Source organism: Pocillopora verrucosa, chromosome 4 (assembly GCF_036669915.1).
Source record: "Pocillopora verrucosa isolate sample1 chromosome 4, ASM3666991v2, whole genome shotgun sequence".
In the NCBI taxonomy this organism is placed as follows: Eukaryota; Metazoa; Cnidaria; class Anthozoa; order Scleractinia; family Pocilloporidae; genus Pocillopora; species Pocillopora verrucosa.
This window is the reverse complement of record NC_089315.1, coordinates 26,233,911-26,248,431: the sequence shown is the minus strand read 5'-3', so window position 1 is coordinate 26,248,431 and position 14,521 is coordinate 26,233,911. Positions and strand designations below refer to the sequence as shown.

At 37.4% G+C, this 14,521-nt stretch overlaps 2 protein-coding genes across 3 annotated transcripts in view; one reads left to right on the top strand and one right to left on the bottom strand.

Moving 5' to 3' along the window:
• Positions 1–364: 364 nt before the first annotated feature.
• Positions 365–13,727, top strand: LOC131779323 (protein crumbs homolog 1-like). Of its 2 annotated transcripts, XM_066165501.1 has the most exons (8): positions 365–783; positions 6,497–6,675; positions 7,076–7,324; positions 8,678–8,926; positions 9,371–9,590; positions 11,789–11,914; positions 12,536–12,589; positions 12,925–13,727. In XM_066165501.1, exons 1-6 carry the CDS (start codon positions 465–467, stop codon positions 11,794–11,796), a joined length of 1,224 nt encoding a protein of 407 aa, XP_066021598.1. In that variant the 5' UTR covers positions 365–464; the 3' UTR covers positions 11,797–11,914; positions 12,536–12,589; positions 12,925–13,727. The 2 variants fall into 2 exon arrangements, with proteins under 2 accessions (XP_066021598.1, XP_066021597.1); XM_066165500.1 differs by having other exon boundaries at positions 9,371–11,989.
• LOC131779319 (A disintegrin and metalloproteinase with thrombospondin motifs 19) overlaps positions 13,711–14,521 on the bottom strand; it is a 31,459-nt gene continuing 30,648 nt past the window's right edge. Inside the window, exon 24 of the mRNA XM_059095862.2 lies at positions 13,711–14,439. Within this exon, the coding sequence (XP_058951845.2) occupies positions 14,300–14,439 (140 nt within the window). The 3' untranslated portion in view covers positions 13,711–14,299. The remainder of the gene's footprint in view (positions 14,440–14,521) is intronic.

The window sequence follows — 14,521 nt, the reverse complement described above, 5'->3', positions numbered from 1 at the left end:
GAGTGTCGTGACTACAACAGGAATAATCACGACAACATACATGTAAAATTATCATTTTTCCTGTGCCATACAATCTTTTTTCACCCGGAAGTCTTACTGCGGTTACAGAAGTTTAAAACTTGTGAAACGCAACTTCCTGCATGTAAGCCTTTCATTTTTTGACAGGAAGATGTCATTTTCCCGCGTGCTTCATATCTCGATGAACGCACGCTGACGTATGAACCAATTGTTAATTGATAAATCTGTGATCGGTCGCTAGGACACTTAGTGGTGTCCCAGGCGGTGTGCGCACTCTGATTGCGTTGCATTATGGTCGTAAAACGACAAATAAGTCATTTGCATCCTGTCGTGGTCGAGTGAACATCTCTGGTGGCAGCAAGATAGCGTGAATAAACGTGGAATTTATAAGATAAGTCTAAGTAAGTAAAAGAAATTACTAAGCAAACAACTGAGAGAAACGCGATATGAAAATCAGCATTTTGACAATTTGCTTTCTGCTCTTGTGCATTGGGATCAATCCGATTTTCTCACAACCATGCAATCCGGTAAACTGTCGGGTTGGAAGCTGGAGTGCTTGGAGTACTTGCTCCCATCATTGTGGAACGAGTGGCACGCAAAATCGCAGGCGACAGAAAACTTCTACCGCGCAGTGCGGTGGACAATGTCCATCTCATTTGGTGGAGATACGACTGTGTAAGAGGGATAACTGCCATAACGGCGGCACCCCGAATAGTGGCGGATGTAGTTGCCGATTGGGATACGAAGGAACATGTTGCGAGAAAGGTGAGTCTCCTTCCTGAAAAATTTGGCGTATTCAGGTAGCGAAACTATGGACCAATGTCTCGGTGAGAGCATCTTGAATAAGGTAGTTTAGACTATTCAAATTCATAATCAGCGATACGTTGATCCTTCATGGTGTACAACTGCTTCTAAAACGCGTGTCTATCTATCTTACTCAATCGAGTTTTCGTATACCTCTTCGGCCGTATAGCATTTTGCTGTTTCAGAACTTCGTTTGTTATGAGTAATTGTTGTAAATATAATCTTCCAGAAATTTCCAGACCGCTGAGTCATGCTGACTTGCATACCATAAAACTTTCCAGAATTTATTATTATCATAAAGTTCGGATATAACGCGCGCTGTCATTGGTTGAAAGAGTCAGCATAGAACTGAGCCAAAGCTGTCACGCAATCTGTCAAATTGTACTATGTGCGACCTTTTCTGGGACTTCTTTTTAGCTTTTTTCCGATAATTGAAAGTGAAATTTCGGAACTAGCGAGCCGGCAAGTAGCAACAGAAGAACCAAAGAAAGGTTTGTAAACATACCAGGCGCCGTAATTTACGTTATTAAAACGTGAGCAGATACGCAAATCCTCAAAGGAAAAACAAAATAGACATTCCGAGTTTTAAAGATTTTAAGGCTCGGTTGGATTGCAAGCTTACGTACGGTAATAAAAATCAAACACAGCTAACACTCGTATAGTATATAAAGTTCAGTGTTCAAAAACAAAACAGAACAAAACAGAAATGATGAAAAATATAACCAATCTGGCATAACTGTTAAAATTCATACTAATCATGACGGTGTCTGAGCGAATATGATCATGCTGAAGTCCACCGCGGCTCGCTCATCATGGCGATCTCCGGTCATCACAGTAAAGCAAGCCTCAGAAACTACATCGGCCGCCCTTCGAGTAAAAAAATAAGAGCTTGCTCTGATATCCTTTCCGATGCATTGAGTGGAAAGTCACATCAGTCACTGCAGCCGAGTTTTGCGGCGCTGTCATCCCGAGCGATCTTCATGTTCCGGTGAATTCGGCTGTCGTTCATTCAAAAACACTCGCCTTGAACACTTTGTTTTCTACCTTGTCATGTGAAAAAACTCGCATGTTTTTATGAGCCATAATTCGGCTGAATTTCACTGCACATTTCACTTTAAGATTCTGTATTACGGACTTAAAAACTTCAGGCAAAAGTGTTAAATTCGACCTGCCGAACCATTTCAGTTTGTAAACCATCGCAGAATGTGAACTTTGATGGTTTGACACTTTTGACAGCTTTAGTCTTGTACAGCCAATCAGATTATTTGAACCATTCTAACAGGCATTCTGATTGGCTTATTGTAGCGTGCTTTATGAGAGTATAGAGCATGCTGACGATACTGTTGTTCGCTTTGGAAATAAAGTTTGTTTTGAAAATTGAAAGTAATGCTTGGAGAATTTAATGGATTCTTTATTATAAAACAAATAGAGAAGCCTTAACTGTGCTCTGTTCTGTTATAAAGCACTCAGGAAGCGGCTAGAGCACTCAAGAAGTGGGGAGAAACACGAGACGTAGTCGAGTGTTTCTCCTTACACTTCTTTCGTGCTCTAGCCGCTTCCTGCGTGCTTGAAAAGGTCATAGACAGGCCTACACAGACTCCCCTGTGTGGTTTTACGTTTGCGACGGAAAAGCCTTTAATTAAAGCTTCGCTCTGACGAGTATGTCTTTGAGCGATTTACCTCTTTTGTATAATATAATCGGAGGCGTTTTGTAAATTGTTTTCAGCAGTGGCTGATTTTGGATGAGGTTCCATTCTTGCATCAGTATTTGTTTTAAATTTTTAACCCCTGGGTGGTATGCTGTCACAAAAGGCAATACTTTGCCTTTAGTTTTTTTGTTGTTTTAAGAATCGACTGCCTTGCGGCAAACGAGACCTCAGATAACGTTTTTTCAATTAGGCTTTTTGGGTAACCACGTGCTTCAAGTCGTTTTGAAGTTACACATGGCCTCCTGGAAATTTCTTTCCTAGGAGTTTGTTCTTAGAAGTCTGATAGCTTCTCCTTTAATAAAGCCTTTCTTAACACCTGGCGGGTGGCAAGATGAATAGTATAATAATAATATTGAAAGGTCTCGGTCGGTTTGTAGTGAGTTTTGACGTCGAGGATAGCTTCGTTTTTGTCTATCCTGTCGACATCAGTATTTACAGTGTTCCTCAAGGGCGAACGTGATCTTTCACGTGTATTTACATTGTATTGTGATCGAGACTTGGCAATATTAGCCTTTTCAAGTTTGTTCTTGTGACTAACAAGTCTACGCTGATGGAAGCGCACTAGGGCGCTAACGTATTGTTCTTCGGCGTGACTTTTAATAGCGCTTATTTCCTGTCGAAAGGTTTCGTCAGGCGTGACGTTTGCCTTCGCCTTGTATTGAAGCGACTTAGGGCAAGTCTTTTGTTGTAAGTGTCTCTCCAGTTTTCTTCTTGAACTGGATAGCGCTGATGGTGTCTGCATGTTTCCTCTTCCTTGGCTGCCGCGTGGATCGGCTATTCCTCGGAAGGTTTTCTTTTTGACGGCTTTCTTTTTGAAGGCGTAGACCTTCGTTGCTGCGTTGTTTGGCTAATTCAGCTTTATGCCTTGGCTCGAATTGTGATGCTGGAGGGCTATCCTCTGGGTCCGATTCTAGGTTCGGATCAGTGTACGTTAATTCCATCTCCTCGTCCAGATTTGGACGGTAGTCTGGCGTTTTTGGTGGCCGCAATGGTGTTTCAAAAGCTGACATTTTTTTCAGGTAAAACTGAAAGTGAAGTTTATCGTCTAGCAGGACAGGCGGTTTCGATTCTTAAAGCATCTCTTCAGCTGCTTTGTTAAGTCAGGCTGTGTTAATCAGGGACAGGCAGAGAAATTCTCAATTCCAATCCCGCCAAAAAGGGTGGAAAACCATCCTTTTATACTTGGGTTACCTGCGGTTAGGATCAACGGTGTTCCGTTGTCATTGGTTCTCTCTGGAAAGAGAGTAACCAATCATGTGTTGGTATTTTCGATCCGCACTTTTTCAAAGCTCAGAGGTGTGTTTCTTTGTGAGGCTTTTTTTCGCATTATACGCCGCAAAGGCGTTTTAATGTCGCTTTTTTGTATTTTATCTATCTTTGTACTGTATGTAGAACCAACTTGTTGTTCTGGGTCTGTAATAAAAGTGCTATGTGCCGCAAATGATGCGGTTTTGTACTTGGAATATTGCACAATTGTACAGAGTGTGATGTCACGCACAGTCAAGGCTTCTCTATTTGTTAATTTAAAATGAAAATGTTGTTCCACCACGTTTTCATTCATACATTTTTTCTTTCACTGAAGTTTGCCATCCTTGTCAAATAGGACCAAGGGTCAGTTGAAGTTTCCTGCCCTTGGAGAGGAGCTTGCACTCGAAAGAGTGGTCGATGTTGTCGTCCATGCAAAGTAACAAATAAGAATTGTAATGCAAAATGTTAGTGTCACTGACGTTCCTACAATGAAGAAACTAAACGTCCGGCGGCTAGACACGGTCTTAAAATAATTGAACGTCCAGCAGTCCGATATTTTTCCATATTTCTCTTCGAAATCCAAAATATTTATGCGAAAATGTTCTACCTTAATTTACAATCTTCAAGCGCTTCCAGGCAGCCAAAAATTTTGAACTTGATGTTTTTCGCCAACCCTGTATACAACTTCAAACAACTTCATATTTCTCTTTGAAAATATTCTACCTTCATTTAAAATCCTCAAGCACTTCTAAAGAGTGAAAAAATTCGAACGTTGTCCGTTTCGCCGACCTTGAACACAGACTACGAAGAGATCCTAGCGTGACACTTGGAGAATTTTCTTCGGACACTACCGGACACGGTCTTCGAATAACTGAACGTCCGGCAGTCTGATTTTTTTTCCATATTTCTCTTTGACAAGTACCAATTTCTATGGAAAATATTTTATCTTTATTTAGAATCCTCAAATGCTTCTAGAAAGTGAAAAAATTCGAATGTTGTCCTTTTCGCCGATCCCGCTGTACACAGTGTACGTAGACATCCAAGCCATGACATTTAAAAAAATTTTTCTTCGGATTCTACCGAACAAAATTCAAAACACTGTAAGGAAACTGTAAAATGACGAACAGCGAATGTATTTACCGTAAAACAATTGACTATATATCCAGGATGGCTTTTGAGAAAAACGACTCAGAAGATTTCCAGTAATCTGAGAATTTCGTGTTGCAGGAAATTAAGAGTGAAAATGGGCCCTTCGGCCGTATAGCATATTGCTGTTTCGGAACTTGGTTTGTCATGAGTAATTATTGTAAATATAATCTTCCAGAAATTTCCAGACTGCTGAGTTATGCTGACTTGCATACCGTAGAACTTTCCAGAACATTTTATCAAGTCACGTATTTATTATGTAAAATAAATACGACTACAATAGCTCTCATGTTAGCTTTTGGAATGTTCCAGAACACTTTGTGAATATATAATTATATATATAAAGATTCGCTTATGTAGTACCATCACATTACATCACATCATATCACCTTTATTTCACCTCGGATTTATAAGAGTAGCTGCATAGCTAGTTTAAATAAAAAATTAAATCGTATATTATATACGGTACATTAACTACTATCCAGTTGTTATCGTCGGAGCGACGACTGTTTTGAAAGCTATACCGAGAGAGAGTTACTGCGAAAGATTTCTCATTTCAAGGAACTTTGGAGACAGCCGTGAGATTGTGTCAGTGGTGAGCCAGGATATAGACTGTGGTGGGCTTAATTAAGTTTATTGACGATAAGTATTGTACTGCTTTTAGAAGTCGCTCCTTGTTAAGAACATTACTCGCTGTTTAATAAAGTAGTTGTGTTTTTAGAATTGTAGCGTTTTTCAGTCGGTAAGATTATACCGTGACAGGTTCAAATTATCACATAGAGATCCTTTTGTCCTTTAGAAGGACGAAAATCGTATGCCTGTTTGTTTTTACCAGGCCATACATTCTACAGCTTTTTTTGACAAGGTTGAAAAGGGTAACACATTTCAGTGAATCACGTTACAACGTGATTTTTGTTTTAAAGGGTATATTCTTACTGTGATGTTGCCCCAGGAAAACTTTAGGAAAGTTTTGGAATTTAATAAACTCGAAGAAAAGACTGTTCAGCTATTTTGACTATTTAGGAAAAATTCCAAGCACTATGAGGGTATCTATCAGGACTGGTAAACATTCGGACTCCTGGCAGAGTGGAAACGCATTTAATGGACATTCCCAGCCAAGTTACTTGAATTCGAGACCAATGAGGAATGAAGTTATCAAATCGGCAAATAAAAAACCAGAACACGCCATCAAAGTTGACTTTCTTTCCCAACACTCGAAAATAAATAAGTAATTCTTGGTTTTTTTTAAGGCGAAATAACTCCATTATTAACCAAGATCGTTCAGTTAAGATGGCTAGATATCAGCCTTGGTTTCTTTTTTCCGTCTTTATGTACCTCAACTTAGCGTTTTTAATTTATGAAATGAAAACTGGTGTTTTAAATGATCCACAATCAAGCAGCGTTTTTGACAATTCTAATATCGAGTGTGATGGCAAGTTGTAATGTTTAGCAATTTGATTGTTTGATCATTATTACTGTCATTACTATTTAGTTACGAGATACAAGTAATTTGCAAATTTTCGCTCATGAATTGAAGATCTTCATATTTCCTTTTTACTGTCTTTCAACAGACGTTGATGAGTGCATCAACAATCCATGCCAACATAACTGCATCAACACACATGGCAGTTACACATGCAAATGCAATTCTTGCTACACCAAGCTGGGTACACAATGTGACTTAAGGCAGTGTAAGATCAATAACCACTGTCACGTGTATGGTACAGTTAACCCTAGCAATCAGTGTCAGGTAACATTTCTATTACTGTATAACTTTTTATACGTATTGTTCGTCGGATAGAGGGAGAGAAATGTAATTTGTTAACGTGGGATAACATCTTGATAAATTCTAAAAGCTACAAGGAAAACTTATGACGTCCACAAGGGAAGATTAAATTGTTAATTTTTCACTAAAAGGTCAACACAGGTCAAGACTGCCAGACGTTACATAGTAAAGAAAACAGTTTCACTAACAACTCCTGAAAATGCCTATTCTCCCTAAAACTGTTACTGGGAAAATATTACCCTCTCTATGTTGCGATTAAGTCCATGAACTATTCAGTGTTTCGCTTGCTCGCTAAACAAAGGTAAACAACTTCTTCGTGATTCAACTGATTAATGTTACTGAATCGTGTTTTGTTGTTGGATAGGATTGTAACGACAGCAACAAGTTCGCCTGGACAAACAACGATAACTTACCATGCACCGACGGCACAGCGTGTACTAAAAACGATCGCTGTTCCAATGGGGTTTGCTCCGGCACGCCTTTCTCGTGCCTCCCGTGCGAGGAGTGCCACAATGACGTGTGCCGCGTGAAACCAGGATACTGCGTAATCAACGCAAGCGGTATACGACAGTGTTACGATCACGGTTCACTAAGACCAGGTCATCAATGCCAGGTAATATGGTTGGCAGCCTTGCATCTTTCATAAAATTAATATAGAACTTCCTGTAGGAATAACAATGAAGCACTATGAGAAGAAGGGAAAATATGCATGAATACTGAATCCTCTTGTGGAGACCAAATGAAGGGATGATATTATTGACTTTGTATAAGAGGCCGAAAAGAGGAAGGCAAATTTACCAATCAGAGTCACATCCAAGGTTGGTTTGAGTTTCAGGTTGTAATTTTTTTTCAGATGAAACCATCAAAATGTTATTTCTCACATACAAAAAAGAATATACTTATATAATAATAATTTAATAATTTATAGACTTATATTGCGCAATTATCAATATAAGAATCTTTAATTGCGCATTACAATTAAATGTTAAAAATTAAACCCTACATAGATACTAAAAACTAAAAAAATAATAAAAAATAAATAAATAAAAAATAGTTAAAAAATAATGATAATAAATAAAAATAAAAATGTTCACTAAGAAGATGTAAAAATATGAAATTAGATACAAAGAATTAAAAAGCTTTTGCAAATAAAAAAGTCTTAATGGCCTTCTTGAACTTGTTTAAAGATTGAGTGTTTCTGATTGAGCCCGGAAGATCGTTCAATAATTTAGGGGCCGCATGGAAAAATCGATCGCCGAGCGTGGTGAGTGTTTTACCCCTGCAAGGGGCAAGGAGTAAGCCGTCATTGGAACGTAAATCATATCTTCCGGTGTCTCTAACAGAAATCAGCTCACTCAGCTTATGTAGGCCTGGGCAAGACTATGTATTGCTTTAAAAGTAGTTAAGATAATTTTAAAAACAATGCGATATTTTACATGCAACCAGTGTAATGACTTGAGCAGAGGTGTGATATGACAAAATCTGCTCTCCTGGAATATAAGGCGTGTAGCTGCATTCTGGACTCTCTCTAATTTGTGAAGATGGTACTCAGGAACTCCAAATAGGAGGCTGTTAATATATCCCATTGGGCACTCCACTGGAGTGGTCAAAATATTGGTCAAAACACTGAGATCTTTCATAAAAGAAATATACACTCTGAAAATAATTTTTATTATAATCAATGAATATAGGAGGTAAGTTTGTAGAGGAACTGTGGGCTGTTTCAGTATTACAATATAATTTGGTTTTATCCACTGGGTTGATAATGTAAATTGGCCACCATAAAGAGTTTATAAAGCTGGCGTTTCGAGCGTTAGCCCTTCACTTTGACGAAGGGCTAACGCTAGAAACGTCACCTTTAGAAACTCTTTCGTGTAATTGTAACCAGGATTATTAAGAACTGTTAAAATGATAACATATACACAAATGATACTTGTTTTACTCATGCTACTCTTGATCTTCTTAGGAATGTGACAGTAACCACAATGATAGATGGACCAACAACAATAACCTTAAGTGCAACGACACCAATCTGAAGACAAAAGACGACCGCTGTTTAAGTGGCACGTGCGTGGGAACGCCCTACAACTGCCTGTCCTGTGAAACACATGACGGCAGCGGCTGTCCAATTGAGCATGGATATTGCATAATACAACAGGAGGGTCAAAGAAAATGTTACGCAGCGAATCATTTCAAGCCAGGAAATCCTTGTCAGGTACGCCACCGTTCAGAATAAGACTTTTGTTTGTTTGTTTGTTTACGATCAATTGAAATGAATAAAATTTTGACCAGTGAATATTATTTTTAAAAAAAATGATCCGCAAATGTGAGCTACAATAAAAGAAGTTGGAGAGATAAAATTTGAAAAAAAAGAAGGCTTGGAAAGGACTTGAACTTGTCCACAAATATTATGGATACGAAAGACCTTCGCGGGTGTCCTTCGCAAAAAAAAAAAAAAAAGGATTAACGCACTATTTGAAGTATGATCCCTCATAAACTATATATCAATGGAAATATTATGAAAAAAAATTGGAATTGCTAACATTTTCCAATTTGTATCTCAATCTTAACGTGAATCAATCTGAGAAGATAATAGAGAGACCATTTGTTCTGCCTGGAAGGCTCAATCAAGCTCTTGGATTTAATATTCTGTTTACAGAGATGCGACACTAATAAAAATGTAAGTACTTGGTCAGACAATGATGGGGTAGCGTGCAACGATGGTGACCGCTGTACTCGAAATGATAATTGCAGTAATGGCCAATGTAGGGGCACACTTTTCAGTTGTGACTCTATTTGTCAGTACTGTAATGGGAACAGTTGTGGCCTAAAGACTGGGTGTGGATTTTCCAGCAGCAAATGCAAATGTAAAAGAATCGGTGAGACGTTTATTTAGCTTACTTTTTCAATAAGACTTACTCAGTAAAGCAGAAAGTTCAAAAGACTGAGAGGAAATGGCGCGACTTGGTCTTCAGTACACCAGACTACGAGGGATTTTTATTTTCTCTCGTTGGTTTACTTTTAATATGAGCTTGAATATAAAAGAGATCTTCGCAGTAATGAAAACTACTGTAGCAGTAGTGAAAATAAGACCCGAAAATTCAGGCCTGTATGGGATGTGAACCAATGACCTCTGCGATACCGGTGCAGTGCTCTGGTCATTACATTGGTTCATAATAAATTCGTCAAGTGCAATCGTTTTGAATATATGAAAATCATACATGTCAACCGCGGATTAAGAAATGAATATGTAAGCGATCTTTGCGGTAATGAACACTACTCAAGCAGCAGTGAAAATAAGCCAGCTCTCAGGCTAGTTAGCTCGGTTGGTAAAGCACTGCACTATAAGTAGTGTTCATTTCTGCGAAGATAGCTTTCATATTCATTTTTCATTAGGCATTTCACGTACATGATTTTCATATATCCACTTTCAATAAAACTGAGCTTATTCTTTTTTCCTTTCATTTCAGGTAATTATGTTTCTGTTGTAATACTAAAAGGGCCTATATATAAATTATAAGACAGCTTTTTAAGGGGAAAAACCGACTTTTAATTTCAGGCCAAGACTGCGATTATCACGCCTTATATCCATCAAATCCAAATGTAATGTAAATCCAAATTCTGCAAGGCCTTATAATGGCTTCTGTAATCAATTAGAATGTCACTTTTGTTGATAAAAGGTAATCTTTCTGCCTTCTGCGCGTGAATTCGGCCTCATACAACCAATCCTGAACGGTTTAATGGTTCAAGACAAACGGATTTACCCACTCTATATACGCCATGAAATCCCTTTCATTGGTATTGCTATTTCGTGGACGCGATTTTTTTTTTCGCCTTAAAAGGTAATCTTTCTGCCTTCTGCACACGATTTCGTTTTCATACAAACAATACCAAACGATGAAATGGTTCTTAGCGAACAGATTTATCCACACTATATGCGCCATTAAAATCCCTTTCATTGGTATGACATTTCATGGACGCAGTGTTTTCTTATCTTCACCTTTAGCGATTTTCGAAGTGGCAGACCACTGTTTATTATAAGACTAAACATTGTGGCAGTATAATTTTATCACAATGTTTGACTATTCAATTTTTGTCTTTATGGTATTGAAATATATAATGTAATTGTCAAATGTGAATGAATACACCTAATCTTATTTTATTCCGGCATGAATGTTATTAAAACTGGGGAATGAAATCAGTTTGGGAGACGTAAAAGCCAAAATGTTATATAAACCATCTTATAACGTGTTGGAATGTTCATAGTTTGAAATTTTAAGATAAAATTTCAAATTTTATTAATAATTTCTACACTCTTAGCATCTTATAAAGTTGAATTTGGAAAACATTTATAAGAATCTAGAGAGGGAGACGTAAAAGCCAAAATGTTATATAAACCATCTTATAACGTGTTGGAATGTTCATAGTTTGAAACTTTAAGATAAAATTTCAAATTTTATTAATAATTTCTCTACTCTTAGCATCTTATAAAGTTGAATTTGGAAAACATTTATAAGAATCTAGAGAGGGACCGGTACTGCTGCACGATAAAGAGAATTCACTTAACCTGCAAAGCTTACTCATGTTAAAAGTTAAAATTATCATGATTTTGATACGATCTATTAATAATGTTTTTCTCTTTTTATAAGGTCTGAATCTACTGCTGTCCAAACTGTTAATAAGTTATTGATGTTAGCTGACTCAGTCGATTCAGTTGCCAAGCCGAACGAAGAAAACAAGTTTAGAAATCTTCATAGCTAGTTTTATTTCTCTTGGGTCAAGATTAGATGCTAGGAAGGAAAGAAAATGGAAAACAAGGGTTTTTGAAAGTTTTTAGATAATTCAATATCAGGTTCAAACTTTTACCAAAATTTGAATTGTCTTATATCAGTTAGGTCTCGGCGAGTCTTTCTAAGGTCGAGTTTGTCTTTAAAATTAGTTACTTCACAATTTTTCAAAAGCCAGTGCCTGCCATGCAGTTTTTTTTTTATTTCAAATCATGCCCTGTGACTGAAAGCAATATATAGATCTATGGCTAACTCGTATTTTGGCGTTCTTTGGGAGTTATCATCCACAGAACTTTGATGCAATGGTAACGTCTGACAGGCAATATGTACCTAGAACACCAATAACACGTCTTGTAAAGAACGAACAGTACCAAAGCTTCCAACCTATCGTTTGGCCCGAAGAGTCCGTCTCCTATGTAAGTCGCCATATGGAAAATCGCGTTGGAAGAGGAATACTCTCGAATGACAATGATAGTTGCGTACCATAACAGGTAGAGAATGATACATCGTAGAATTTTAAATTTGTTTGCCAGATCCTTATCTAGTCGAGTGTAAAGCTACTCTCTTGCATGAATATCAATGCTCATTTAGAATTTTGATAAGGTTTAACCCGGCACTTTTAATCCCCACGATATATAACGCTTTTCATTTAACTAATTTATTCGTTTTTTTTCCCTCGTAACCGTGTTCCCAACAATAACGTTGCTTCATTTTCATGCAAAGAAAACTGACACAACCCAAAATTCTTCTATTTACTTTGAGGAAGGGCTAACTCAGTTGATTACACCAATTTATCATTTTGTACCTCTCGCCCACGCAGCACCACAGTTTCTTAAGGAACTTACCCCCCCCCCTCTATTCCAACAATTCTACGTGTGAGGAAGTGATTATTGGAACAGTATTTAAGTTATATGACAAACATTCACTTTCAATTTCCGCAAGTCTCTTATCATAGCGGGTAAATTTGGTAAAGTGTTTGTAATGGTAAATCTTAGACATAAAATTTTCCATGAACAGCGTCAAAATTTTTGTTTCAGAGCAATAATACTCCGCAACATGGTTTAAATGATGTTGTGACCGAGCCTTTAAAGGTATGAATATGGAATAAGCTAATATTTCACATAACATTTACCAAACTTCTCGATGCAATGTTAAGAAGAACATTATGAGGGGATATCGAGAAAGAAATCTGAAAATAATACTATAAAATTTCTCTTCCAATTTTATGAATTCACAAAAAAAGGTAGTGGGAATCCCCTCACAAGAAGAGAAAAAGACTGACTGGAGTTATCTCGAGTAGTTTTTATTGCAATTTTATATATAACTTTTTTTTACTTAGAAGAAAAGGAAAGAAAAAAAATTAAATAAACCTTTTCAAAGAGGTATTTATGAATGACAAACAATAAAAATGTTTTGTTCACAACAGGACATGTGAGATGTTTTCTTAGCCATCTGTCTCCTACAAACCTTCCAAGAGGAATTCTACGACTCAAGAGAAATTGCTTCGGTTACTGACTTCCTATCGCTTCCAGGAGAGCTGTGACTTTAATACTTTCACAAAACAGACAGCTAATCTCAACAACGATTTTGAGTGCAAGAAAATTGGATTCATGAAAATTCGTTCATGAGCCTCTTTACAACATCTGCTTTACAATCGAAAAAAGCAGTCAATTTTGCTTAATTAGAAAATTAAAGCGATGGCATGTCTAGAACAGTTGAAAATTTCCCAGCAAAAAGAGCTCGAAACAATTTTTTTAATCACAAGTTATCATCAGAGTAAGAGTATATTTAATACCAACAACTGATTTGATAAAAGACATTTAATAATGAAAAAAAGGCAAACAGGTTACAAAATAGAGAAACTTATCTGTAATGGGCTGGTGACAAACTAATTTTCTTAGCTTCTTATGAATCAGATCTAGTTTGGTTGACTTGTTAAGACAGCTATTCTTTGATTGGTGTATCATTAACTTTAATTCTAGATATATTAAAATAAAGAAATATATTTATTTATTTATTAAAAGGAAGTGATGTATAGAAACTCAGTATCTATACGAATTCATAAAGCCCGTACCTTTACACATGTAAATAAACACACCATAGCTAAACTTTTAGGTGATATGCAATTATGATGAAACAAAATTCTTTGATGGCTCCGAGGCAAGTGGGAATAAAACAGCAGAAACGAATTATTTATCCCTCAACCTCGATGTGATTTCTTTTGTTTAATTCCCCCCTAGCCTCAGAGCTAAGTTTAAATTTTAACATATCCAAAATGGCCCTTTGGATTAAGTTGCACTTTGAGATTTTAACCTTCCAAAGGGTGCTGGGGGTAGTGAGGGGGGGGGGGGGTCCTAAATTACATATTACTTTGGAACCGAAGTCCTGAATAAGGCTTGAATGTTATCAACGCGCCGGCAGTACTTGAAATTAGTATTTTGCAAGTTTATTGGCCCTCTTGAGGCCAATTTCTTAAAATAAGTTCTCCTTACGGTCGCCATTCCTTTCCAATAATTTTAGCTCTTGACATTTTTTTGTTTGTTTGTTTCCGTCACCTTTCTGCGTGGCAATTGACTGATATTAAAAGGAGAAATCACCTATTGGTCACCTCTGACAGGGATGGATTTGGCATCATAAGGTGGACATGCCACAATATATAAAATTGTTTCCTTATAGACTGGAGGGTGCAATGATGGGATTTGTCTAAAGAAAATCAGGGTTTAAGGGTCTTAGTTGCAAACCACTACCCAAATTTCCCCTCAGAATCCCCCTTCCTATTGACGCGTTTAAAAAACCTACATTTAGTTTCGACCAGCATCCTCACATGTCTTACAACAGAGGTCCAGCCACCCCCTTGTGGAGCAGAGGTCAAATCTCAGCACTGCTCGGCACTGCTTGCTGGAGTACTTATCTCTGTGACACACTGTCTCTAACACAACATCTGGTAAAAAATCATATTGAATAAAAATACGTTCGACGTTTTTCTCACAAGATTCGAGATGATGTTAAACAAAGCGTTTGAA

Coding starts and splice junctions, on each gene's coding strand:
- LOC131779323 (XM_066165500.1), top strand. CDS start 465: ATGAAAATCAGCATTTTGACAATTTGCTTTCTGCTCTTGTGCATTGGG. Junction 784..6,496: donor AGGAACATGTTGCGAGAAAG/GTGAGTCTCCTT, acceptor GTCTTTCAACAG/ACGTTGATGAGTGCATCAAC. Junction 8,927..9,370: donor AGCCAGGAAATCCTTGTCAG/GTACGCCACCGT, acceptor TTCTGTTTACAG/AGATGCGACACTAATAAAAA.